This window comes from Macaca fascicularis, chromosome 1, assembly GCF_037993035.2.
Source record: "Macaca fascicularis isolate 582-1 chromosome 1, T2T-MFA8v1.1".
NCBI lineage: Eukaryota > Metazoa > Chordata > Mammalia > Primates > Cercopithecidae > Macaca > Macaca fascicularis.
In genome coordinates, this window is record NC_088375.1 from 194,544,084 (window position 1) to 194,570,955 (window position 26,872).

Sequence of the window (26,872 nt, forward strand, 5' to 3'; positions counted from 1 at the left end):
GCCTGTAATCCCAGCACTTTGGGAGGTTGAGATGGGAGGATTGCTTGAGCCCAGGAGCTCAAGATCAGCCTGGGGAAACATAGGGAGACCTCAACTCTACGGAAAACAACAACAACAACAACAACAAAATTAGCTGGGTAGGTGGTGCATACCTGTAGTCTCAGCTATTTGGAAGGCTGAAGTGGGAGGATTGTTTGAGCCTGGAGAGTCAAGGGTGCAGTGAACTGTGATTGCACTACTGACTTCCATCCTGGGCAACAGAGCAAGACCCTATCAAAAAAAAAAAAAAAAAAAGTTTAGAGTATTCTGTCACATAAGAGGTTTTTTGAAGCAATTAAATGTGAGACTCATATATCCCCTCAGCTACCTCAACAGAAGACAGAAATAGAAATGGGCTGATCAAGTGAAGATCTGCAAAGGAGCATTTTGTCTAATGGAGTGACATATATGAGATACCCACAGGGTTCTTGAGAATTTTATACCAGCAGAAACACTGGAGCTTGGACTGAACGGGATAGAGAGGGTATGAAATGAAAGAAAGCTATAAGATCCCCCAAATTCTACAGGCAGGAAACAAGTTGATAAAACCACCCAGCTGCAACCATGTGCTGAATCTTTCATGAAAAAGGAAGAATGGGCTGGGCGCGGTGGCTCAAGCCTGTAATCCCAGCACTTTGGGAGGCCGAGATGGGCGGATCATGAGGTCAGGAGATTGAGACCATCCTGGCTAACACGTTGAAACCCTGTCTCTACTAAAAAAAAAAAAAATACAAAAAAAACTAGCCAGGCGACGTGGCGGGCGCCTGTAGTCCCAGCTACTCGGGAGGCTGAGGTAGGAGAATGGCGTGATCCCGGGAGGCAGAGCTTGCAGTGAGTGAGCTGAGATCCGGCCACTGCACTCCAGCCTGGGCAACAGAGCCAGACTCCGTCTCAAAAAAAAAAAAAAAAAAAGAAAAGAAAAAGGAAGAATGACTCAGAGGACAGAGCTGGGAGACCAGAGGGCAGAGTCCTGAGCCGCAAAGTATTATTTCCAGGCTTTGAAACCTAATGGAGTTTGTCTAACTTAATTTTGAAATTGCTTGGGACTGGTGACCCCTCTATCTCTTCCTTTCTCTCCTCTTACATGGGAATGTCTATAAGTGTTATCCTCCGCTAGACCCATTATCATATTTTGGAAGCAGAAGCTTATTTTCTAGTTTCACATGTCCCCAGATGGAGAGAAACTTTGCCCCAGGATAGATTATGCTGAGTCTCATCCAATACCTAATTTAGATAATATCTATGATAAATTTGAAACTCTTGAGCTAATGAGATGTAAATGAGACTGTGACCTTTGAGTTGATACTTTAATGGGCTGAGACTTTCAGGGACCTTGGAATAAGGTGAATGCATTTTGTATGTGAGACAGATATGAGTACTGGGACCAGAGAATGGTCTGTGGTAGGCAGAATAATGACCCACCAAAGATTCCTCCAGAACCTGTGAATCTGTTACATTACACGGCAAAAAGAGACTATGAAGAATTGATTAAACTAAGGATTATGAGACAGGGAGATTATCCTACATTACCTAATAGGCCCAATAATCACAGGGGTCCTTAAAAGTGGAAAGGGGGCCGGGTACGGTGGCTCATGCCTGTAATTCCTACACTTTGGGAGGCCGACGCAGGCAGATCACTTGAGGTCAGGAGTTCGAGACCAGCTTGGCCAACATGGTGAAACCTCGTCTCTACTAAAAATACAAAATTAGCCAGACATAGTGGCGAGTACTTGTAATCCCAGGTAGTCAGGAGGCTGAGGCAGGGGAATCACTTGAACCTGGGAGGCGGAGGTTGCAGTGAGCCAAGATCTTGCCATTGTAGTTCAGCCTGGGCAACAAGAGTGAAACTCCGTCAAAAAAAAAAAAAAAAAGTGGAAGGGGAAGACAGAAGAGAGAAGCACAGGGAGATTTTACTATAGTATGGTCAGTAAGACATAACTTTGTTGGTTTTGAAGATGGAAGAAGAGGAAACCAAGGAAAGTGGGAAGCCTCTAGAAGGTGGGAAAGGCTGGGCATGAATTATCTCCTTGAGCCTTCAGAAAGGAACACAGAGGGAAAACAATGGAGCAAAACTAGAAGCAAGGAGTTAAAATAAGAGGCAGTTGCAATACCCCAAGCAAAAGAGGATGGTATGCTGAATGAGGCAGGTGCAGTGGGGATGGAGATAGGTGGATGGATTAAACACCTATGAGGTATAGTCATTGGGACAAGGCGATGATATTTCTCAGGGAGGAGAGAGGGAAGTCTCTTCTCCAGGATGACATCCATAGTTTTGGCTCATGCAATAGGACAGACGGTGGGACCACTGGCTGTGTAGGCCACACAGGAAGAGGAACAGGTTTGTGGGCAAGAAGATAATTTTATTTGGGACATGTCAGGTTGGTGGTGCTTGTGGAACATCCGAGAAGCAGTTGGATAAGCAGGTCTGAGACTCGGGAAAACATATAGGTAGTAGTTAAAGTCAACCCGATGGATAAGATGGCCCAGGAAGAGTATGAAGAATAAGAAGACAGGACCGGACCTTGTAGAGTGCTAAGTAAGGGTGTGCAAAGAAAACAAATCTACAAGGGGCCTGAGAAAGAACAGCTGGAGAGGTAGGAGGAAAGTCAGGAGAGTGTAGTTCATGTAAGCTGACACTAAAGCTTATCAGTGTTGGGCCAGCACTGGGAAGGAATTAGATGGAACAAGTGGGAGGTCAGATGAAACCACGGTCAGGATTGGCAGTTCTGAGGAGTTTGGAGGAGCTCTGTTCTACCTGGAGAAAGAAGCACTTGTGGGAAACTGATGGTTGGTATTTTCTGCCCAGGTATATAAGGGCAGCCAGAGTCCAGGTGAGCAAACCTGTTTAGGATTCCAGCTCAGCCCAGAATGGGCAGCTGTTCCCAGGAAGGGGTTCCAGGTCCTCTCACTGTGCTGTAATTAAGAGACGCAGCCCCGCCCCAACTTGCTCCACGGGACTGACCAGCTGTGTTTGCTCTTCTCTAGCAGGGAAGGCGGATCATCTGTCACCTACTCTGTTTTCTGAATATTCATCCCACTCCCTGCCTTTCTTACAAAGTTCCTTCTGCCAGTTAACCTAGTGTGGTGGCAGGCGCCTGTAATCCCAGCTACTCCGGAGGCTGAGGCAGAAGGATCGCTTGAAACCGGAAGGCAGAGGTTGCAGTAAGCAGAGATTGCCACACTGCACTCCAGCCTGGGCGAAAGAGCGAAACTACGTCCCAGACAAACAAAACAAAGTTCCTTCTGCCCAAAACGAATATCCAAAGCGTTCTGAGCACTGTGCTAAGTACTTCATGGTCATCGAGAGGCACTGATATTCTCCCCATCTTACAACTGAGGAAACCGAGGCTTAAAGAGGTGAAATGACTTGCCCAAGGTCACAGTCAGTATGTGGCAGAACCAGGATCCAAGTCTAGCTGAATCCAAATTCTAAATTCTAATTCCCCAGAAACCACGATTGCTCCCTCGTTGGGTTCCTATAGTGCTTTATCAGCCTCTATCTCCGTTTCATCTCGCTAGGAGCTCCCGGAGAAAGGGGCTTTTAATTCGTCTTGTCAAGCAGTCATCATGGTGTGCCGCCGCAGAAGACCACTAGGTGCCGCGAGAGCACCAACCAGCCTAATTTACTGCTCACCTGGAGTGACTAAAGGAGTAGCTGGTGGGGAAGGGAGCCGGGCCTTTTCTTCTTGCCCTCCAGCCCACCTCTCCTTCCTATCAGAGGTGGGAAGAAAGGATTGGGAGTTTGGAAGGTTAGAAATTAGAGATTTGACCGGGCGTGGTGGCTCAAGCCTGTAATCCCAACACTGTGGGGGCCAGAGGCAGGTGAATCACATGAGGCCTGGGGTTCGAGATCAGCCTGGCCAACACAGTGAAATCCCATCTCTACTAAAAATACAAAAATTAGCCGGGCATGGTGGTGCGCTCCTGTAATCCCAGCTACTCAGGAGGCTGAGGCCGGAGCTGAGGTTTGAACCCAGGAAGCGGAGGTTGCAGTGAGCCGAGATGGCACCACTGCACTCCAGCCTGGGCAACAGTCAGAGCCAGTCTCAAAAATAAATAAATAAGTAAGTAAATAAACAAATAAATTTAGAGATCTGAGGAGTGTAAACTGGAGCAGCCCAGGGCTAAAGTTAAACAGAAGATCCTAAGACTTCTCTGAGAAAGGCTAGAAACAACAAAATAAAATGTTGTGGCAAATGTCGCCAGGCTGGATCTCAGCCCCACTCCTCTGTCCTCCCTTTTTGTGTAGATCCTAAAATGCACAACCCTATGCTGTGGCCTTAGTGGAAGACGGGTGAAATGTATGTTACTGAGACCTATCCAGCGGTAGAAACTGTGGGAAACAGCCGTGTGTCCTTGTGGAAATCTCTTCACGCCTCTAAGCTTCAATCTTCTTGTAAATAAAATGAGGATAATAGGCTGGGCACAGTGGCTCACACCTGTAATCCCAGCACTTTGGGAGGCCAAGGTGGGAGGATCGCTTGAGCCCAGGAGTTCAAGACCAGCCTGGACAACATAGTGAGACCTCATCTCTATTAAAAACAAATAAATAAATAAAATGAGGATAATCAAGGGACCTACCTCGTTGAGTGGTTGTGAGGAGTTAAACACAAAATGCATGTGCCACACTGATACAATATCTGTCGTATAGCAAATGCTTAATAAATATTGTTATAAACAATAACTATGATAATATAAATATTTAAATGTAAATATTATTGTCGTATTTGTCAGGATTCTCCAGAGAAACAGAACCAATAGGATATATATAGATACATAAGAGGAAATTTAATATGGGCGTTGGCTCATGCATTACAAAGGCCAAGAAGTGCAAAGATAAACCATCCGCAAGCTGAGAACCAGGAAAGCCGGTAGTGTAATTTAGTCCCCAGTGGAAGGCCTGAAAGTGGGGTCGGGGAGGGAAACTTGTTCCAGAACCAGGAGCTCTGATGTCCAAGGGGAAGAGAAAATAGATGTCCTAGCTCAAGGACAGAGAATTCACCCTTCCTCTGCCTTTTTATTCAAGCCCTCAGTGGATTGGATGCTGCCCACTCAAATAGATGAAGGTGGATCTTCTTTGCTGTCAGTCTATTGATTTAAATGAGTTAACTCTTCCAGAAACACCCTCAAAGGCACAGCTAGAAATAATGTTTTACCACCTAATATCCCTTAGTCCAGTCAAGATGATACATAAAATCAGTACACAAAATTAATAGTCACTGCAGGCGTGGTGGCTCATGCCTGTAATCCCAAAACTTTGGGAGGCTGAGGCGGGAGGATCACCTGAGGTCAGGAGTTCGAGACCAGCCTGGCCAACATGGTGAAACCTCGTCTTTACTAAAAATACAAAAAATTAGCTGGGCATGGTGGCGGGTGCCTGTAATTCCAGCTACTTGGAAGGCTGTGGCAGGAGAATCGCTTGAACCTGGGAGGCGGAGGTTGCCTCCTAACACTTTGGGAGGCTGAGGTGGGTGGATCACCTGAGGTCAGGAGGTCAAGACCAGACTGACCAACATGGTGAAACCCCATCTCTTCTAAAAATACAAAAATTATCCAGGCATGGTGGTGTGGGCCTGTAGTCCCAGCTGCTTGGGAGGCTAAGACAGAGAATCACTTGAACCCAGGAGGTGGAGGCTGCATCATGAGCCGAGATCATGCCACTGCCCTCCAGCCTGGGCAACAGAGTGAGATTTGGTCCCCAAATAATGAAAATAATAATAATAATAATAAATGGTAGTTCTTAGCTGCTGCCTTCATGATGATGTCCTTTAATTATCTTCTCACACTACAGGCCTGACACATAACGTCCTCAACAAATATTTGTAGGATAAAAAAATAAAAATAGTTTTCAATCATGTTCTCTGTGTTAATCCAGCTTGTTGATCCTGAAGAGACTTTCTGGAGGTGGTGTCTTTAAGGATGAACAGGAGTTTGCTGGGGATAATTGCACCTTCTATTTTAAACAGAGCAGTGCCTAGAAACAGAGAAAGTGTTTGGTAAATATTTTGGAAAGAAGAAAGAGAAAGAGGAAGAAAGGAAAGAGAGAAGAGAGAAAAGAAGGAAGAGGAAGAAGAGAGGAATGAAAGAAAAGCTCAAGAAGGGCCTGACACAGTGGCTCACGCCTGTAATCCCCACATTTTGGAAGGAAGGCCAAAGCAGGAGAATCACGTGAACCCAGGAGTTCAACATCAGCCTGAGCAGCATAGTGGGGTCCTATCTCTACCAAAAAAAAAAAAAAAGAAAGAAAGAAAGAAAGAAAAAAGACACAAAACAACAACAAAAACCTTAAGAAGGTTTTTTTCTTTTAAAATTTAGCCTTGACTTGAAACTCATCAAGGAGGTTTTTTATTTGAGCTAAGGATCTCTGAGATAGGCTACAAATAGGATCTCTAGCAAAATGTTTCTCTTTTTTTCTTTGCTTTTATTTTCTTTTTTTTTTTTTTTTTTTTTTGAGATAGAGTTTCACTCTTGTCGCCCAGGCTGGAGTGCAATGGCGCAATCTCGGCTCACTGCAACCTCCGCCTCCCAGGTTCAAATGATTCTCCTGCCTTGGCCTCCCAAGTAGCTGGGATTACAGGCGCCCACCACCACACCCAGCTGATTTTTGTATTTTTAGTAGAGACAAGGTTTCACCATGTTGGCCAGGCTGTTCTCGATCTCCTGACCTTGTGATCTGCCTACCTCGGCCTCCCAAAGTGCTGGGATTACAGGCATGAGCGACCACACCCAGTCAATATCTGAAATTTAAAATGTGCTGGATGTATTGAGTAGATTTGGCATAATTGAAGAAATAACCCTTAAGTGTAAATACAAGTTAATGGGATCAACCAAACTGAAGCAAAGAGGGAGAAAAAACTGAAAAAAAAAGTGATCACAATCTTTACGGCCTAATAGACACTGTTAAAAGATCTAATATATGTATAACTGGAGTTCCACAAAGATAAGAGAGAGAGATTGTGGAGAACAACCAATATTTGAGGAAATACTAGCTGCAATTTTCCAATTTTGATTTTTTCTAAGCAGCAATCTATAGACCAGAAGATTAGAAACCCACAATTTGCCGGGCGCGGTGGCTCACGCCTGTAATCCCAGCACTTTGGGAGGTCGAGGTGGGCAGATCACAAGGTCAGGAGTTCAAGACCAGCCTAACCAACATGGTGAAAGCCTGTCTTTACTAAAAATACAAAAATTAGCCAGGTGTGGTGGCGCATGCCAGTAATCTCAGCTACTCAGGAGGTTGTGGCAGGAGAATCACATGAATCCAGGAGGAGCAGGTTGCAGTGAGCTGAGATCGTGCCACTGCACTCCAGCCTGGGGTAAACAGGGCAAGTCCATCTCAAAAAAAAAGTGACATTAACACTTATCCTTGAAGAGGTGGGGTCTCTGTTCCCTCCCCTTGATCCCAGGCAGATCTTTGTAATTGCCTCAACAGTAAGAATGTAGTGAAGGTGCCACTGCATGACTTCCAAGGACGGGTCCTGAGAGGCAATTCTCTTCAGTCTGGTGCTCTCCTACTGCCTCTGAGCTGCTACAGAGGATGTTCAGCTACCTTGAAGCCGCCATGTTGGAGAGACTTTATGGAAAGCCCACAAAGGGATAAAGGAGAGAACTGTCCAAGCAACTCCAGCTGTTCCAGCACCAGCGGTTGAAGGCATCCCAGTACAGACATCAGACATGTGAGTTAAGAAGCCTTCTAGGTGACATCAGGCCCAGCCACCATCTGACTGTGACCTCATAACAGACCCCAAGCCAGACCGAACCAGCAGAGCCACTCCCGAATTCCTAATCCAAAGAAATTGTCATTTTGTTTGTTTGTTTGTTTGTTTGTTTGTTTTTGAGACGGAGTCTGGCTCTGTCGCCCAGCCTGGAGTGCACTGGCCGGATCTCAGCTCACTGCAAGCTCCGCCTCCCGGGTTCACGCCATTCTCCTGCCTCAGCCTCCCGAGTAGCTGGGACTACAGGCGCCGCCACCTTGCCCAGCTAATTTTTTATATTTTTTTAGTAGAGACGGGGTTTCACCGTGTTAGCCAGGATGGTCTCGATCTCCTGACCTCGTGATCCGCCCATCTCAAAGTGCTGGGATTACAGGCTTGAGCCACCGTGCTCGGCCTGAAATTGTCATTTTAAGCTGCTGAATGTTAGGGTGATTTGTTATGGTGCAATAGGTAATTAATACACCAATGTGTGCTGTCCAGACTGTGAATCTCATCCCCTTTCCATAATTTCCACACACAAAAGAAAACTTACTCACACAAGGCCTTCTTTGTGGTTAGCCACAAAAGATGAAGAGATAAATGATGTGAAACCAACAACTTAAAATTAAATTTGGACATCCCAGTTCCAAAAATCCTTTATAGATTTACCCCACCCACCCCAAGCAATGCCTACCATCCCTCTCTTACATCCTCCTCCTCCTGCTCTCATCTTCCTACAAACTTCAAATTCTTCACTCTGTTAGGCAGAACAATTACATTCTCTCAAGCTCTTTCTCCCAAACTCAGCTCCAGGACAACCTTTCAAAGTCCAGAGCCCTTTGCTAACATGCCCTGTGGAGCTGGACTTTTCTAGCTCCAACTAGATTCATCATTTCAGCAGATCTGCCTGTGGCCAGCTTCCCCACATTGGATGCCAACCTAGTAAAACAGCTATCCATAAATAACAATGAAAGCCAAACTGCATCAAGCACCTACTATGTGCTGGTTCGAGGTTAAACGCCTCACATGAGTCATCGCATTCAATCTCCATAAAACCCCTTTAAGATAAGGACTATTTGCCGGGCACGGTGGCTCATGCCTGTAATCCCAGCACTTTGGGAGGCTGAGGCAGGCGGATCACCTGAGGTCAGGAGTTCAAGAGCAGCCTGGCCAACATGGCAAAACCCCATCTCTACTAAAAATATAAAACTTAGCCAGGCATGGTGACTCATGCCTGTAATTCCAGCTACTCGGGAGGCTGAAGCAGAGAAATCGCTTGAACTCGGGAGGAGAGGTTGCAGTGAGCTGACATCGCACCACTGCACTCCAGAGCCTTTTAAGACTGTCTTTAAAAAATACATATATATATATTAGATATATAGACTATACAGATATATAGACTATTAGTATCCCCATTTTACAGATGAGGAAACTGATACTTCATAGAGTTTTAGGTGCCTGTAGTCATATGTATAATTGTGACAAAGTCAGATTCCAAAGCATTTTACCAATATTGCTTAAGTGAGTGGTAGGGAAGGGAAGGCTCTCTGGAGTCAGGCTATGCTGGACAGTGGGGTTTGGAAACTCTGGTGAATAAAGTGGTAGTTGTTTCTATGAACATGGAGTGAGAAGGCCCAATCCTAAACACACCAGTGCTTAAGGCAGCTGCAGAGAATAAAAGGGAATAGAAAAAGGGGAGCTGGATGGCAGGAGCTTGGATGGGGAAGACTTCAAGGTCAGGTGAAGATGCCAACAGCTTCCTGCCTGGAGGACTGAAGAAGGGTTGGGCTTCACTGGAGACCCCCAGGAGACGGATCTGCTTGTTGGGACAGAGGTAGGGAGGTGAAAGCGAGGTGAGGAAGTTGGGGGTTGGGGGAGGTGCACACAGCTCCACTAAAGAGCTGGAAGAGGCCGATGGAGTATTCATGAGACGGCTGATCCAGGAAGGGCTGTGGCATATTAATATGAAAAAGGCCTATTTGTGCTTGGAGAGGAAGGAGCCAGAGGAGAGGGGAGCAAGGTGGGCGGGAGCTGGGGAGAGCCTGCAGTAAGGTCTGCAGAGACCGAGGCGCTCTCGGCCTGGGCCCTGGAGAGGACGTGGGGTAAGTGATGGGGCACAAGCTGTGCGTCGGGGGAAGGTGCTGGGGCCTGAAGGTCCTGAGGGGGACCTCAGACGGCCTTATGCCTCCTCACAAAGAAACAGGACCATCATCTCCGTCCGGCACCCCGGTCGCCCCTCGGATTACCAGGCTAAGGCGCCCGGGAAGCCCGGGCAGAGCATAGAGGGTGGACCCAGCGGGGCGGAGCTGGATGCCGGGCGCCGGCCTCCCTCCCCGCAACCCCGCCGGTCCTCTCAGGTGACAGCTCACGCCGGCCCCCGCCCCGCCCCCCGCATATTCAGGAGCCCCGGCCCACCCCGCCCGCGAACAGCCAGCGCCAGGAGCCTCTGCCGTCGGTGCGTGCGCGGACCCGCACCCGTCCCCTTTGACCTCGCCGCCCGCCATGGCCGTCGCTGCGGCCGCCCCCCGCTGCCTCCTTGTTCTTCTCCAGGTGCTAGTGCTCGCTCTGGCGCAGATCGTAAGTCTCGCAGCCCCTCCGCTGCCAGGGTCCAGGGTGCAGGGTCTGGGGTCCGGGATGGAGGAGCTCTGCCTGTGTCCCGCGCCTACTGACAACCCTAGCCCGAGGGGCCACCTGAGGACAGCGCCGCCGGCAGGTCCCCTGGGTGGGTGCATACATGGTGCCCATCGCGGCACCGTGAATGGAGGTGGCTGAGTCGGAGAGTCAGAGGGGACCCGTCCCGAGACGCGCGGCCCTGCCTGGAACAGGCAGCGTGGGGCAGGAGCTGGCGCCCGGTCCTGGCAGCCTGGGGAGCCCAGGTGGCAGGGCATACAATGGTGCTCATTCACCCGCTGCGCAGCCTCCGCCCCCGCCGCCTCCCAGGGGGCGCCGGCTCCAACCAGACGCCGCTATCGCCCCTAGGCGGCCTCTTGGCCCTGCCCGCCAACCCACGTCTCCCTTCCGAGGGCCGCCGGGGGGCTGCGGGCGCGCGGGTAGGGCAGAGACTGGGCCCCGTGGGGTGCTGGGTGTGGTTCCGAGCTCGCCTGCGGGGCGCCAGCCTGGCACTTCGCGGCCTGGGGAGGTGGTGGGCACCGGGACCCCTGCCTGGGTCCGAGCTGGCCTCTGAAAAGGGCCGCCTTTTAAGATCTTTGATCTGTTCAGAGATGGGCAGCAGGACGGAAATTCTCCAGCTGTGAGCTCCCCTCACCTTGATATGACTTGTGACCTCCCTGAAACCTCACACCTACCTGCATTGAATTGCAGGCAACCGGGGTCCACGGAGAGGGTCTGCTTTCTGGGAGGTGCAAGCTCCTCCTGCTTGCCCGCAGCAGTCAGGACTTAGCGGAGGGAGGACCCGGCAGTTGTGCTGCGGGAGGGGCGCTCCGAGTGGGAAGAGAGTACCCGCTTCACCTCCCTACACCTCCTTTCCCTGCGCCTCCCCCACTTTCCCGTCGGGTTTTCCCGCACCATGGGGAGAGAAGGAGGCGCTGTCTCTGCCTGTGGTTCGCGTAAGAACAATAACCCGAGTCACCGCTCACTGAGGGCCGGCAGCCTGCTAGGCACAACCTTGCATTCCATCTGTGATTTATTTGAGCTGCCCACGTCTCCAGCTATTCCCCACCGCCACCGCGCAAGGGCAACCTGGCACAGTAGCAGTCGGCACCCAGGGCGGAGTCCTGGCGCCACCGCCCACTCTCAGTGACCATGGACCCTTCATGTTCAGAGCCAGTTTCTGCGACTGCAAACGGCGGCCCGTAACAGCGCCCGCCTCCCGGTTCTGAGTATTCGTTAAGATAATGCATGTAATAGCACACAGTGCCTGATATGCAGAAGGTTCTCAATACGTGGGAGTTCACGGAGGAGGTGCGCCCCTAGGACCCCGCTCCCAGGGCCGCTTGCAGCCCCGGGGACGCCCAGCTTCCCGCACTGTCTGAGGACTGCCCCCGCCGTGTGTGTTTTCAGAGAGGTCCACCGGGAGAACGGGGCCCCCCGGGCCCCCCGGGACCGCCGGGAGTGCCTGGATCCGACGGCATCGACGTGAGTCTCTAACCGGGGACCAGGGCGGGAGGGAGGCGGCGGACAAAGGAGAACTTTGTGAGCGCTGTGGTGGGGGTGGGGACTGGGGTGCCCAGAGATGTAGTGCCCCCGTCGCCAGTAGGCGGCGCCGGCCCGCACCACAAGGACGCCGTTTGTTCTGCAAAAACCTCAATCCAGGCCTGACTTGCGGAGCGGGTCGTAGCCGCCGACGGACAAGGAGCTGCTGTTAAGTCCGCCGGCCGCAGCTCAGAGCGAGGCCTCATCCCCCTCCTCTCCTTTCCCCTCCTTGTGGGGTGGGAGGCGTCTCAACCCCTCACCCTGCCTCTGGCACATCTGGACGCTTCTTCAGGGTCATTGGGAGCCTTGGCCAGACCGCCGACCAGCTTGGGCCAGACTCCTGTCTCTTCCCTTCGGTTTTCTCTCCCTGATTTAGAATCAGCTGGGCTTGTTCCCTGCAGGGCGAGGGTTAAATACTTCATTCTGAAGGCTCCCGCAGGAGGGCCGCTTGATGTTTACCAGTCTGGACAGACTTCTATTCAACCTGGTGCCCCCACCCCCTAAACACAGGATGCTGGGCCCCCGGCCAGGCCCTGGCTGCTAAGGGCTCTGAAATGCCTGGAGGCCTCTCTGGGGCTGAACCGGACTCCACCGGCCCTGCCTGCCCACCACCAAGGGTCCTTTGTCACTGGAAGGAGGTCCTTCCCTCCTTGGGAACACTGAATTTCTCCCCTACAGTCCCCCTTGGTCCTTGCCACTGGCTCAGTTTCCTGTTCTCCTGCCCTACAGTCTGGAATAGAGCTGCTGCCCAACTTGCTCATCCCCCTTCACGTTTCTCCAGAAGCCCCAACCTTCCTCCCACACGTGCCCAAATCCAAGAGGCATCAGCTCGGAGCCCCCAGCCCTGGTAGTGGGTCTCACAGCTGGCACTTCATGACATCAGCATGTCTGTACCTTCTTGCATGTTGCTGTCACCCTCTCCAGCCCAGCCAGGTTTATTCTCATGCTCCTATAATTTGCATTTGGGTTTTATTTTTGAGGAAAAGGGGGCTCTTTTCTCAAAAATTGCAAGGCTTAGGGGATGTAGACAGAAGAGAGGAGAGTGAGGAGAGCCTTTGGGAGCGGCCTGCCAGGGCCTGTGTGTGCCCACGTGGGCCGTATTGTGCTGTCTCACCAACTTGTATCTTGCAGGGTGACAAGGGGCCCCCTGGCAAAGCTGGCCCTCCGGTGAGTGCTTTATCCTCTTTAGCCTTGACCCTTCCTGCTCTTGCTCTCCTCTGGCTCATGTTTGTTCCATCTCTGTTTTCAAGGGACCCAAGGGTGAGCCTGGCAAAGCCGGGCCAGATGGTCCAGACGGGAAGCCTGGGATTGATGTGAGTACCTGCATGTCGGATGGGGTAGGGATGGGGTAGGGAAGGGCTCCACCAATTGACCTCCAGGGCCTGGCTCTGGCATCTTCACTGATCTGTTCAGAGATGGGCAGCAGGATGGAGAATCTCCAGCTGTGAGCCCCCCTTCACCTTGGTATGACTTGTGACCTCCCTGGAACCTCACATCCCCCCGCCAGGGGCATAGATTTGCAGGCAACCGGGGTCCAGAAAGAGGGTCTGCTCCCCTGCACCAGTCAGGACTTAGTCTCACATTTCTGGCCTCCAAGGATCAGGTTGAATATGTTGGGTGGGGCTGTCCTTGTGTGCCCTGTCCTCCCTCTGCTCTTCCCCCGACCCCTGCCCACAGTCTCAGGCATGACTCAGGAGAGAAACATCATTTAGCTGATACCACAGAGCTCCCAGGGGCCCCCAAGGTCACAGGCTCCTGGACACAGCCAGTCCCAGGGGCATGAGGACGACATCTGGTGGGAGTTACACTGGGTCAGTCACTGAAAGATGGGAGAAAGGAGAAACCCCCATGACTTGCCTCTGCCCTGCTGGTTCATGAGGTGTGACCAGGGCTGGGACAGTCACCAGGGCCTCTTCAAACTCATCCATACCCTGCAATCATTACAAGGCATATTGCCTTCTATATTGCATTGGTTCTCACATCCACCCAGAGAGGCACCCACATGAGAAACTAAGGCTCAGAAAAAGCTTCCAGTGGCCTGGTGTGGTGGCTCATGACTGTAATCCCAGCACTTTGGGAGGCCAAGGTGGGCAGATTACTTGAGGTCTCAGGAGTTCAAGACCAGCCTGGCCAAGATGACAAAACCCCGTCTCTACTAAAAATACAAAAATTACCCAAGCATGGTGGCACGTGCCTGTGGTCCCAGCTACTTGGGAGGCTGAGGCATAAGAATCACTTGAACCCAGGAGGCGGAGGTTGCAGTGAACTGACCTTGCACCACTGCACTCCAGCCTGGGCAACAGAGTGAGACTGTGTTGGAAGGAAGGAAACGGGAGGGGAGGGGAGGAGAAGGGAAGGGAAGGAAGAAAAGAAAGAAGAGAAAGTAAATAAAGAAAAGAAAAGAAAAGGAAAAAGTTGCCAGGGCAGGACATCAAGCAAATGACCAATCTTGACCCATGGCTAGGTCTTTTGACTCCTGAACCCAGAGGCATGAAGCCTGGGCCTGGCATGAAACCAAATCTTTGGGCTTTGGTTTCTCATCTTTCAAAAGAAGGGAATTGTTCTACCTGCCTCCTAGGGTTACTATGGGAACTGGGGAAAAGGAAAGACAGGTGTCAAGGTTCCCAGGCCTTCATGAGGTATGGTGAAAGGGACCATTGGCCCACCCAGGAGGGACCCTTGAACCTGTCCTGTTCTGTGGGTCAGGGGGCAGGTTGGCCCTCACTGATCCTACATTTTCATTCTTCTGCAGGGTTTAACTGGAGCCAAGGGGGAGCCTGGCCCCATGGGGATCCCTGGAGTCAAGGTAAGGGGCCTGCTGGGGCCTCAGCAGGGGCAATCTAGGGCCAGCATTTGGGAGTGGCTGTAGATAGGAAGTAGGGGCCAGGGAAACCCCAGTCTCTGAGCCTTTCTCGTTGCTCCTGCAGGGCCAGCCCGGGCTTCCTGGTCCTCCTGGCCTTCCAGTGAGTATAACCTGCAAGGGCTTCGAGGGACTCTCGGGGGAGAGGGGATCTACAGAGAGAGCCATGAAGCCAATTTTCTTTCCTTCTGTTACAGGGCCCTGGTTTTGCTGGACCTCTTGTAAGTCCTCAGGGATAGGGCAGGGTCCCCAGAGCTCCTAGGGAAGGAGGGGACAACAGAAAGGCTTCAAGGGAATGGCCGCCATGGGGAGGGCCGGTGTGCTGTGATAGTGTCGGGAATAGGTGGACCTGCCAGAGACCCAGGGCCAGCCCACTCTGGGCCTGTCCACTGGCTCTGCAATTCTCTGGTCCTTAAAGCCCCAGTCTGTCAGTCTCTCGGGGGTTGGCAAAAGAAAAAAAAAAAAGTAAAAGTGGAGAAACGGGCTTTGGTTGCCTTTCTCTACCTTCATGCCCAGGGTATCTGACCCTCTGAGGCATCCTGACCATCACCTCTCTGCTCCCTAGGGACCGCCTGGACCTGTTGGCCTCCCTGGTGAGATTGGAATCCCAGGCCCCAAGGTGAGTGCCAGCCACCTTGTTCGCTGCCTCCTGCCTTCTATCTCCAAGCTGGCAAGCTGGGTGGTCTTTCTGGAAGTTCCTGGGCCTGCTCCTGGCCACTGGGAAACTCCTCCAGGTCTGGGGCAGAAGCCCCTCCTATGAGCCCACCCGGCCCTAGGTCTTTTAGGGACACCAAGGGCTGGCCCCATCCCCTGTCAATCAGGCCTTGATGTCCCAAGATGGTGGATCTCACAAGGTGACCGGGAAGACAGGGTGGACAGGGCAGCGGCAGGACCTGGAGGAGGGCACTAGGGTAAGCTGGGAAGGGCTGGTCAGGGGTATGATTTGGGCTTCTTTTGTTTCCAGGGGGACCCTGGACCAGATGGACCATCGGGGCCCCCAGGACCTCCAGGGAGACCTGTAAGTGTCCCCAGACACCCCGACATGGCAAAGTGCAGGGGAGCAAGCCTTTGAGCAAGGCTGCAGCGGGAAAGGGTCAGGCAAAGCTCCATCTTCATCTCTCCTCTCAGGGTCGCCCGGGAACCATCCAGGTTCTGGAAGGCAGTGCGGATTTCCTGGTGAGAGGCGAGGTCTGGGGCGGGGCTAATGCAGGGAGGCGGGGCCACAGAGACGGCGGGATCGGGAGAGATGGGGAGGGGCTGCAGTGCAGGGGTTCCACCAGGTGAGGCGGAGGAGAGCACAGGAGTTGGAGAGAGGGGGGCGCACCGCCCAGCTGATCACAGGACCCTGCGGATTTTTCTTTTTCCAGTGTCCAACCAACTGTCCACCGGGGATGAAAGGTCCACCAGGGCTGCAGGGAGTGAAGGTGAGAGCGCCTGGCCTGAATCTTGGGAGGGTGGTCCAGGTGACAGGAGGGGACCTCGTATTGAGCTCTCTCCTTCCCTTCAGGGACATGCGGGCAAACGCGGGGTTCTGGGTGATCCTGGCCGCCAGGGGAAGCCGGTGAGTGCGAGGGTGAGGGCTGTGGGTCGAGGATACGTGGAGATGGTCCTACAGGGCTCTATCCCCTTCTTCATCCCTTCCCCTTCCCCTGTGGGTTCTGGGGACAGAGCCTTGAGCCGGGGGCTGGTGGCCTGTGCTCCGGGTCGGCATGTCTTTGGTCATGTCTCCTTGCTTGGCCTTTCTCTATCTGTGACATGGGACTGTATGGTTTGTAGGAGTCCTTCCTGTCTGCTTGTGCAGGGGAAAGGAGATGGTATCTTCGCTTGTCTGTATATGTGTCTTGCCATCTGCCTGCCTGTCTGACAGCTCATCCCTGCCCTTTAGGGTCCCAAGGGAGATGTGGGTGCCTCTGGAGAGCAAGGCATCCCTGGACCACCGGTAAGGAACACTTTGCCTCAGCGGCCCTCTTCTCCCTCACCCCAGAAGCCCTTAATGGAGTCATTCGCCTGCTCAGGCCTCTAGCTTGTAAAAGAGACACCTGTGTCCAGCTGGGAGCGTCTCTGGATGGGGAGAGGGAGGCTGAAACTGTCAGGAATGAGGGACGGGAACCAAAGCTGTCAGCAAGAAGCCCAGGCTGAGGTCCAGGTCTGACACCGTCCCTTTGAGTAACCACGTGAGTCCCTCCTCATCTCTGAACCTCAATGTCCCATCCACGAGACAGAGACTCTGCTGCCTACCTCAAAAGGGCACTGTAAGGCTGAAGGTGGGCGTCAGACAAGGTATAATGACGTGGGCTTTGCAATTGCCATTGCTGTCATTTTCCTGTCTCAACAGGGTCCCCAGGGCATCAGGGGCTACCCGGGCATGGCAGGGCCCAAGGGAGAGACGGTAAGTGAATCTCGGGGTGTCATACAATAGCTTCCAGGAGCCACCTTCTGGCCTCTGGAGTTCAGCCAGGACTGACCTACAACCCTTTCCTCTCTGCAGGGCCCTCATGGATATAAAGGCATGGTGGGCGCCATCGGTGCCACTGGGCCCCCGGTAAGCCTGCTTTTGCTCCCCCACCCCTGAGGCTGGAGCTCCTACAGCTACAGCCACAGAGTGGGCGTGGCTCCCCCTGAGCCTGTGTGACCTGGATTCCTGCTTGTCTTTCTTGCCAGGGTGAGGAAGGTCCTAGGGGACCGCCAGGCCGAGCTGGGGAGAAGGGCGACGTGGTGAGTCCTCAGGCACCCATTGTTTAGTCAGGACCCCTGGGGAGTACTGGGCAGGACAAAGCTCTCCCTAAGGCTGTGTGTGTGAGTGTGTGAGAGCGTGAGAGTGTGTGTGTGAGTGTGAGTGTGTGTGTGTGAGTGTGAGTGTGAGTGTGTGAGTGTGAGAGTGTGTGTGAGTGTGAGTGTGTGAGTGTGAGTGTGAGAGTGTGAGTGTGAGAGTGTGTGTGAGTGTGAGTGTGTGAGTGTGAGAGTGTGTGAGTGTGAGAGTGTGAGTGTGAGAGTGTGTGAGCGTGAGTGTGTGAGAGTGTGTGAGCGTGAGTGTGTGAGAGTGTGTGAGCGTGAGTGTGTGAGAGTGTGTGAGTGTGAGTGTGTGTGAGTGTGTGAGAATGTGTGTGTGAGTGTGTGAGAGTGTGTGTGTGTGAGTGTGTGAGTGTGTGTGCGTGTGAAAGTGTAGTGCGTGTGAATGTGCAGTGTGTGTGTGTGTGTGTAGACTGTGTATATGAGGGTGTGTGTAGAGTATGTGTGAGGCTGTGTGTGTAGTGTATGTGTGTGTGTGAGGATATCTCTGAGTGTGTGTGTGTGAGTGTGAGTGTATGTATGTGTGTATGAGTGTGTGTGTGCACAAGTGGGTGACCTGCTGGGGAGGACCATCTGTGCCAAGAGCCCAGTCAGCCCAAATTCAGACTTTAGGAGAAGCCCTGGGATCCAGTCCCATGGTCACTGGGGCCAGACAATGAGATTCCAGCAAATCAGCCATGGGGCTAATGGGATTTGGTCTGGATCCCAGTTCTCTTAACTCTGTTTTTTTCTAATTAGTAGACCTGTTGGGGGAAGCAGTTTTAAGTTTACAGAAAAATGGAGCAGAACACACAGTCAACTGTTATTATTATTTAGTTTTTTAAATTATTCTTTTCTTTTCTTTTTAAATTTTAAAAAATTCTTATACTTTTCTTTTTCTATTGGACAGCAGAGATCATCGAGTTGTTTTGTTTTGTTTTGTTTTTGAGACAGAGTTTTGTTCTTGTTGCCCAGGCTGGAGTGCAGTGGTGCAATCTCAGCTCACTGCAACCTCCGCCTCCCCGGTTCAAGAGATTCTCCTGCCTCAACCTCCCAAGTGGCTGGGATTACAGGCATGCGCCACCACGCTCAGCTAATTTTGTATTTTTTGTAGAGACAGCGTTTCACCATGTTGGTCAGGCTGGTCTCGAACTCCTGACCTCAGGTGATCCACCTGCCTTGGCCTCCCAAAGTGCTGGGATCACAGGCGTGAGTCAACACGCCCAGCCATATCTAGTTTTTTTAATGCGATTTTTTTAACTATACAGAAAACCAGTGAGAGTGATATAAAGAATCCCCATGTACCTATCACAGGTTCCAATTCAGTTACTAACATTTTGTCATTCTTGGATCCTCTATCTCCCAGCCCCTTCCTTCCTTTGCTTTTATTATTGCTTTGCTCTGATGTTTTCAAGTAAATCCTTAATATCCTATCATCTCACCCCTAGATACTTTTGTACATATCTCTAAACAATAAGCACTCATTCTCATATAATCACATTATCACAACTGACAAAATCAACAAGCACTTCCTAACATCATCTAATGACCAGTCTCTGTTCAGTTTTTCCCAATTATCTCAAAAATGTCTTTTCCTGGTTCTTGTTCACACCGAGACTCACACAGCAGCCACACACTGCATTTAGTGGTTGTGTTCCTTTGGCTGAGTGGAGGGTGGGGCCTTGGCCAGAGTCTCAGTGGATGCTGGCTCCCACCCCTGCTCCTGCTCAGCCCAGCCTGGCCTCCTGGCATTGACTTCTCCCTCCTGCTGGTGCCAGGGCAGGAAGGGTACTCCCAATGCTCCCTCCTCCGGCCCCTGCATGGTGTGGCCTGTGCCAGAGGAACTCTGGGACCCAGAGGCCACTGTTCTCAGTGGTTCCCCTCTCTGCACAGCCAGACAGGGACCCGATATCCTGAAGGTGACCTGGTCTCTCTCCGCTTTGCAGGGCAGCCCAGGTATTCGTGGACCCCAGGGGATCACAGGCCCGAAGGGAGCAACGGTAGGTGCCAGAGGCCTAGGCCCACCAGGACAGAGACCAGGGCCCTGTTGCTTTGTCCAAACCCCCAGAAGAGAAGCCTGGGATGCTAGTCTGAACTCTGAAACTGGTGGGCTGGCTCTGTAACCTCAGGAAATGCCTCCCTTTCTGTGCCTCACATCTGTAAACAGGGGTGATGACATAAGGGAGGTCATGGGGAGCTTGCAGCAGTCGGGGACACCACCCTCCACACTAGGGAAGGGCTGTGTTCCATGGTCCTCATCCCCTTCCCACTTCAGCTCCCCTCCCCCAGTTGGCTGGTGGGGCTTCCTGGGATGACCAGAGCCACTCCCTCCCTGCACACTGCAGCTGTCGCAGAGGAACGGGGGTGGGTGGCCAGACCCCAGACATCTCTGCATTGTCACTCTGCCTTGAACTTTCCTCCTGAGTAGGGTCCCCCAGGCATCAACGGCAAGGACGGGACCCCAGGCACGCCTGGCATGAAGGTAGGAGTGGGGCTGCAGTTGGGATTGGTGCAGGGGCAGGGCCTTGAGTCCGACCACGCAGGTTCTAGACACCTAGAGCCTGGGGTCCTCGGTTCTGTCATGGACATGCCATTTCTTGCCTCTGGATCTCAGTTTCCCTACCTGCATCTGGGTAGAAGCCATGGCCCTCTGGCTGGAGCTTTCATTTGTATCTCTGGTTCTCTGTCTATCCCAGGGCAGTGCAGGACAGGCGGGACGGCCAGGAAGCCCAGGCCACCAGGGCCTAGCGGTAAGTATCAGGTGGAGCCATGGGGGCTGGCCAGGGGCTAGTGGCTGATGAAGTTAGAATCCACACACACCCGGGGTTCTTGCTCAATCACCACCTCTTGCCTCATTACCAACTCTGGCCCCTGGCCTGGTGAGGGCCTCATCCCTTGGACAATTACTCTAGCTTTCTCTTTGGCCATTCCAGTCCTCCATGTTGGCTAAATGGAATCTGACCATTTCCCCACTATAGCACCTTCCATGACCCCCCACCGCCTCCAGGAAAAAGTCATTCAGTCCAGTCCTTCAATAAGTAATTATTGAGGTTGGGTGCAGTGGTTCATACCTGTAATCCCAGCACTTCAGAAGGCTGAGGCCAGGAGTTCGAGACTAGCCTGGCCAATGTGGTGAAACCGTGTCTCTACTAAAAATACAAAAATTAGCCGGGCATGGTGGCGCATGCCTGTAATCCCAGCTACTCAGGAGGCTGAGGCAGGAGAATTGCTTGAACCCAGGAGGCAGAGGTTACACTGAGCCAAGATTACACTGCTGTACTCCAGCCTGGGCAACAGAGCAAGACTCCATCTCAAAAAAAAAAAATTATTATTGAATATCTGAGGTATACTAAGTGGCAGGTAAACAATTATAAACAGGACAGATGCAACCTTTGTCCTTGTGGCTCATCTTAGCATTCAATGACCACCATAATCTGACCCCAACCTGCCTCCTGCCATATCAGCAATGGCCCCTCTCTGTCCTTTCCCTTCTCAACAGGCCTTGGCTTTTCTGCCTCCACACCTTTAGGCCTTTGCTGGTCCCTGTGCTTGAAATGCCCTTTCTGGTCTCTTGTGCCTTCTCATCGTTCAGGGCCGTCTCCATTCCACACCTTCTGGAGTCCAGTCCATGGGAGCCTGCCCTCCCTCCCTGTGGGGGTACTGAGTGGCCAAACCTGTTTCTGTGCACACGTGTAAACTTGTGTTCCTGGGCTCAGGCACCTGAGAGCACATACTCATCTCTTCCCCATAGACCCCAGGTCCTGGAAGGCCGGCCATTCACTGTGCCCCACTCCTCTCCCACCACTGTGGGAAAGTACAGTTAAGTTCATGATGCCGTGGCTGGGCCTTCTGTTGTTCAGCCCCCACAGGTGGGGGAAATCTGGATTGGGGATGGGAGGCAAAGCAGCAGGTGCATGGGGCTCCCCCCTGCCAGGCCAGAAACTGACTTCAACTTCTTTCTGCAGGGTGTGCCGGGCCAGCCTGGGACAAAAGGAGGCCCTGGAGACCAGGTGAGGCGATCCCAAGCTGGGGACAGAATTGAGCAAGGAAGTCTGGGGCCAGGAAGACAGCAAGGCCCAGGCCTTAGCCAAGTCTCAGAGGCTCAGCCTGAACATAAGCCCCTTGGGCCTAACCACCTCCCTCCTGCCACCTCCCACCCATCATGCACTCCTCAGCCTGCCTCAGTGTAGATAGGATGGCATGGCTTTAAATCCAGAGGAGAAACAAACAGGAAAATCAGGAGCCAAGAGGACTGAACCAAGAATACCCTCTGTCCCTCCCCAACTCATTTGGTTCCAGGCTCTGTTCAGGCTTCATTGGGTTTCCCTGAGGCCAAGGGCCTGACTGGGCCACCCAGACTGACCTGAGAACTGTGTTTTCCTGCAGGGTGAACCGGGCCCGCAGGGCCTTCCTGGGTTCTCTGGTCCCCCTGGGAAAGAGGTAAGTGCTCCCTCCACTGACAAAAGGGTTCCTGCTTTAGGGTGAGGCCATGGGGTGGAGCCCTAACCTAGGGAGAGTTAGTCTGGCTCTGCCCTGACCCAATGACCCAGGGAAGCTCTTTCTCCTCTCTGGGCCCATTTCCCTATGTACCTTGCCGGGAGGGTGGGGACTGGCTCTGTTCTGGAGTGTGACCTTCCCAGATGACCAAGTTGACAGACTGGGAATCCAGCAGGCAGAGTTCTTCATTCATTTATTCATTGCATAAACATTCACTAAATACTTGCAACTATGAGTCTCCTCCTCACACGGAGGGTATAGTTTAATGGAAGAAATAGACATGAAACAAATGATCACATAAGTAATTCAAATTGTGTTGGATCCTTTGAAGGAAAACTACAGGGACCCAAAGGCATGGAACAGGGGGTCTGGGAAGCCTTCCCTGATGAAGCAAAGTAGCTGAGACCCAAGGGTAGGGAGGGACTGGCCAGGTGTGGAACGGTGGGTTCCACCAGGTCAAATGCTTAGCCCCAAATTCTCCTTCCTCCAGGGAGAGCCAGGGCCTCGAGGAGAAATTGGTCCTCAGGGCATCATGGGACAGAAGGTAAGTACCTGACACAGTGGCCCCTCACCAGGGGCCTCTGCAGCAGCTGGCACTGCTGGATACAGCACCTGCTCCATGCAGCCTAGCCTGTGAGAGGCCTCCCCAGGCATGGCCTGGGTTTCCTTTGCTGGTCTGCCAAGTGGAGCAAGGACCCCCTGCCAGTGACAGCAGAAATGGAGGGCACCCTGACCATGCCGTGTCAGGCCCAGGTGCGAGAGGCTGCATCTGCTGAGAGCTGCTGAGGGTGTGACCTTCTCTTTCCATTTCAGGGTGACCAGGGCGAGAGGGGTCCAGTGGGGCAGCCGGGCCCTCAGGGAAGGCAGGTGAGTGCAGGCCAGCTGAGGTGGGCAGGGCATCATATGCAGGCCCCCCACTCCATTTATTCCTTTGGTTTCTTTTCTCCTCAGGGCCCTAAGGGCGAGCAGGGCTCCCCTGGAATTCCAGGGCCCCAAGGCTTGCCAGGCATCAAAGGAAACAAGGTACCAGATGGGGCTGGGAAACACCTGGGAAAGGGGCCCTAAAACAGGGGAAGTGGGGTCGGCAGGACGCAGGTCCTTCCGGAGCCTCCAAACCTGCAGGTCGCAGGGTTCTGGTCTGGTCGGCGAGGCAGAGTTGGAAAGAGGGGTGTGGCAGAAAGTTAGGTGGGGGTAACTCGCCAGACCCCTCACTCCACGCTTTCTCCAGGGCTTCCCAGGGAAGACCGGGCCTCGCGGCGGAGTGGTGAGTCCCAGCGCCCCTATTCCCAGCCACTCCCAACCCTGCTCCTCGTCCCCACCACCGCCACCGCGCGTCCGACCCGTGGTTCTCTCTGCAGGGTGACCCGGGGGTGGCCGGCCTTCCTGGAGAGAAAGGCGAGAAGGTGAGCGCGCGACCTGGGGAAGGGCGGGGAGCGGCGGCTGGCCCTGGGGTCCCCCACCGCTTTGTGACCGGGGCTCCTTGTGCCTGTAGGGCGAGTCCGGCGAGCCGGGGCCCAAGGGACAGGTGAATCCTCCCGTTCCGACGCCGCAAGTCCTCCCCTCCCCGCGTTCTCCGACTTTCCTGGGCAGCCCTGGGACCTCCACTCTCCCGGCCCCTCCCTTCTCCCAGCCCCACCCAATTCCTGGACCCCCACCCCCCACTCTCGCCCACCACCCCCGGGCGCCTTCTCACCCGGCTCTAATCCCACCCCATCCTCCCGTAGCAAGGAGTACGTGGAGAACCCGGCTACCCCGGCCCCAGTGGGGATGCGGGCGCCCCAGGGGTTCAGGGCTACCCTGGTCTCCCCGGCCCTCGAGGACTGGTGGGGAACCGAGGCGTTCCAGGACAGCCCGGGAGACAGGGCGTGGCGGTGAGTTGGGCTCCGGGGTGGGGGGTGATTCTTCTAGGTAGATCTGTTCTGGGGTGCACTTACCCGCCAAAGGCTAGGGGTTCCCAGAGACTCACCGACTTCCCCCAGACTGGTTCCAAGCCCAGAGCAGACAGGAAGGCTGTGAGTGCAGCCTGAGGGATTACCCCGCGACCTTCCCAGGTAAGCCCGTGGCCCTGCCAGGTACAGTCTGTTCCTCAGCTTGGCAGTTAATGACTGGACACCAGAGTCTCCTCCATGGCGGCCTCACGCTCAGCCAGGTGGGAGCAGGAGCGGTGGGCCCTTGCAGCCAGGGGCTTCTCCCTCAACGGCCTCTGCTTTCAGGGCCGGGATGCCACTGACCAGCACATCGTGGATGTGGCGCTGAAGATGCTGCAAGGTGAGGGCAGCAACCCCTCCTCACAGTCCGTTCGAGGGCATCGTCGCCCCCTCACCCTTTCCCGGAGCCTCCATGTGTTCACTTGTCTGAAAATCTGGAGTCCTGGGGTTCCTTCCAGCCCAGTCTCCGAAGGGCTTCGGGACCTTGAATAAGTCACTCTGGGCCTCTGACTTCCGCAAAACAGAGCCCAAGGAAGGGGGAACTTAAACATGGTGCTTTGCTGTCTGCAAACCTAGGGGCCAGGGCCCACAGATGCTCTGCCTCCCCTCGTGTTACTGCTGACACCCACCTCATAGACCTCCCTCTCCCTCCCTCCCTCCAGAGCAACTGGCTGAGGTCGCCGTGAGTGCCAAGCGGGAAGCCCTGGGTGCGGTGGGCATGGTGGGTCCCCCAGGACCTCCTGGGCCCCCTGGATACCCAGGCAAGCAGGGACCCCATGGGCACCCTGGCCCTCGGGGTGTTCCTGGCATCGTGGGAGCCGTGGGTCAGATCGGGAACACGGGGCCCAAGGGTGAGTGCTCCTCTGCAGTGGGCGTGGCGGCCAGGCAGGGGGGGTTGTCCCAGCCCGCCCTCTCCCCATTCCCTTCCCAGGATGACATACAGACCCTTCCCCAGTCCCTCAGCCACATAGTCCAGGAGACACTCCTGGACTTTCTTTCCCAGTAGCAAATGGATGGAAATGAATGTACTATTTTTATTACTCAGGGTTTCTGGGGTTTGTTTTTGAATGTGCTTTGTGATACCCCATAAGCATCTTTCCATGTCAGTAGAGATGGGGTGGCAGACCAGCAGAGCAGTCAAGCAGGCAGGCTGGAGCCACACATGGGTGTGAGTCCAGACTCCCCTTTCTCAGCGTGGCTCTCAGACAAGTTACCTACTAATTTCCCTGGGCCTTAGGTTTACCATCTGTAAAATGGGGACATTGAAAGTACCCACCTCATAGTGTAGCAGTGAGGACACTAGTTCATATAGCGTTCGTCTTAGTTCACTGCTTGATCCACAGTAAATGCGAGATACTGTTATGCTTACTTTCCTGTAATAAACTTTATTGGCTACATAATCTTCCATCCTTTGTCTGCACCTTCCTTTATTTAACAAGCCCTGCATGATCATTTCCAACTTTCCTCTATTATAAACTAGCACAAAACAGGAATAATTTCTGTGTGTCTAGCAAAAAATAGAGGAAAAGCATTTTTCAATTCTGAAAAAATGAAGATTCCCTTTTTTGTCTACAGGAAAACGTGGAGAGAAGGGTGATCCAGGAGAAGTGGGACGGGGGCACCCCGGGATGCCTGGGCCCCCAGGGATCCCAGGTAAGCTGCTGGCCCTGCCCAGCTACAGTGTGTTCCTCAGCTTGGGAATTAATGACACGTGGACACCAGGGCCTCCTCCATGGCGACTACATGCTCAGCCAGCTCAGTCCTTGATACCCCGCTTCTGCACCCCTTTGGAGCGCCCGGGAGTCCCTGGGTGGTTCTAGCTCTGGAAGCTGGACCTCTCAGGACTTCCCAGGACCCACCACCATCACTTTACGAAGGTGACGGAAGGGACGTCTGCTCCCAAAACTCACTGGGAGCTGGGAGTAGGGGACAATCACATAATCTTTGCCTCTGGGGCAGAGTCCCTTCTCCTGTGGTGTCTTTGGCCTCATTTTCTCCATCTGAAAAATGTCTCCACCTTCAAAATTCTGGGTCTGAGGCAAGAGGCGCCCCTAATGTCTTAACTTTCTCCTGTTCACAGGACTCCCTGGCCGGCCTGGCCAGGCAATCAACGGCAAGGATGGCGATCGAGGGTCCCCAGGGGCTCCAGGAGAGGCAGGTCGACCTGGGCTGCCAGGCCCCGTAGGGCTGCCAGGCTTCTGTGAACCTGCAGCCTGCCTTGGAGCTTCGGCCTATGCCTCTGCCCGCCTTGCAGAGCCCGGATCCATCAAGGGGCCTTGAGCATCAGGCCCGGACAGAGCCCGGCAGGCATCCTGGGGGAGAGGACCAGGTCCCCTCTGGGTGGACATGTACCCATCCCCAACCCAGGAAACCATCTCCCCCAGCACCTTCTGTCTGGAACCCAGGAGTCCTGAGGAAAAGGAATTCTAAAACATCGGGGAAGTGGGGGGAGAGCACTGATGGGTGAAAAAGTGAGGCCAACACACAGGGCAAGTGGTGTCGATGGAGTCGAAGCTCTGAAGGAATGGGGTGGCTTTCCTTCCATGGGGCATCATTCGGCTGTCACCAAAACAAACATCGCAATCTGCGCCATTCTCCACTGGCCATCTTGTCCTTGGGTCAGTGGGACGTGGGCACCCCGGGAGGCCTCGGCCCTGCCCAGCTACAGTTCCACCCCTCAGCTCGAGGATTAATGACTGAGGTCTCTGCCAGTTCCTGAGCCCATCTCACTCTCTGACCTACCAGGTGACTGCTGCTGGGTGACCACCCTGAGGCGGCTATACCCTTAAGCCAGCCCCACTACTTCCTTCCCTGCCTCCCAACTGAGTATTTAAACATCAACTCCCTTCTCTTTCTTGCATAACTCCCCACCCCTTTCTCCCCAGATCCGCCCAGGCCTTTCTGTAAATAAAAGCTCCCAAGTTGGGTACAAA

At 53.4% G+C, this 26,872-nt stretch overlaps 1 protein-coding gene and 1 long non-coding RNA gene across 5 annotated transcripts in view; one reads left to right on the forward strand and one right to left on the reverse strand.

Moving 5' to 3' along the window:
• The window catches only part of LOC135966276 (uncharacterized), a 24,335-nt gene extending 13,049 nt beyond the window's left edge, over positions 1-11,286 (reverse strand). The window contains exons 1-2 of the long non-coding RNA XR_010579508.2: positions 11,039-11,286; positions 153-270 (exon numbers count right to left, since the gene is read on the reverse strand). This is a non-coding gene — a long non-coding RNA (uncharacterized lncRNA). The remainder of the gene's footprint in view (positions 1-152; positions 271-11,038) is intronic.
• Positions 10,158-26,872, forward strand: COL9A2 (collagen type IX alpha 2 chain). 4 transcript variants are annotated; one of them, XM_015437791.4, is made up of 32 exons: positions 10,158-11,654; positions 11,754-11,828; positions 13,017-13,052; positions 13,136-13,198; positions 14,638-14,691; positions 14,813-14,848; positions 14,943-14,966; positions 15,311-15,364; positions 15,710-15,763; positions 15,874-15,921; positions 16,113-16,169; positions 16,253-16,306; positions 16,631-16,684; positions 17,081-17,134; positions 17,234-17,287; positions 17,407-17,460; positions 19,461-19,514; positions 19,943-19,996; positions 20,211-20,264; positions 21,480-21,524; positions 21,901-21,954; positions 22,502-22,555; positions 22,825-22,878; positions 22,963-23,034; positions 23,240-23,275; positions 23,370-23,414; positions 23,504-23,536; positions 23,736-23,882; positions 24,225-24,279; positions 24,602-24,790; positions 25,515-25,592; positions 26,020-26,872. In XM_015437791.4, the coding sequence occupies exons 1-32, from the start codon at positions 11,616-11,618 to the stop codon at positions 26,217-26,219; spliced, it is 2,034 nt and encodes a 677-aa protein (XP_015293277.3). In that variant the 5' UTR covers positions 10,158-11,615; the 3' UTR covers positions 26,220-26,872. The 4 variants fall into 4 exon arrangements, with proteins under 4 accessions (XP_015293277.3, XP_005543894.3, XP_045229598.2 ...); XM_005543837.4 differs by having other exon boundaries at positions 10,158-10,310; XM_045373663.3 differs by having other exon boundaries at positions 10,559-10,783.

Coding starts and splice junctions, on each gene's coding strand:
- COL9A2 (XM_045373663.3), top strand. CDS start 10,625: ATGGTGCTCATTCACCCGCTGCGCAGCCTCCGCCCCCGCCGCCTCCCA. Junction 15,922..16,112: donor AAGGCAGTGCGGATTTCCTG/GTGAGAGGCGAG, acceptor TTCTTTTTCCAG/TGTCCAACCAACTGTCCACC. Junction 24,791..25,514: donor CGGGAACACGGGGCCCAAGG/GTGAGTGCTCCT, acceptor TTTTGTCTACAG/GAAAACGTGGAGAGAAGGGT.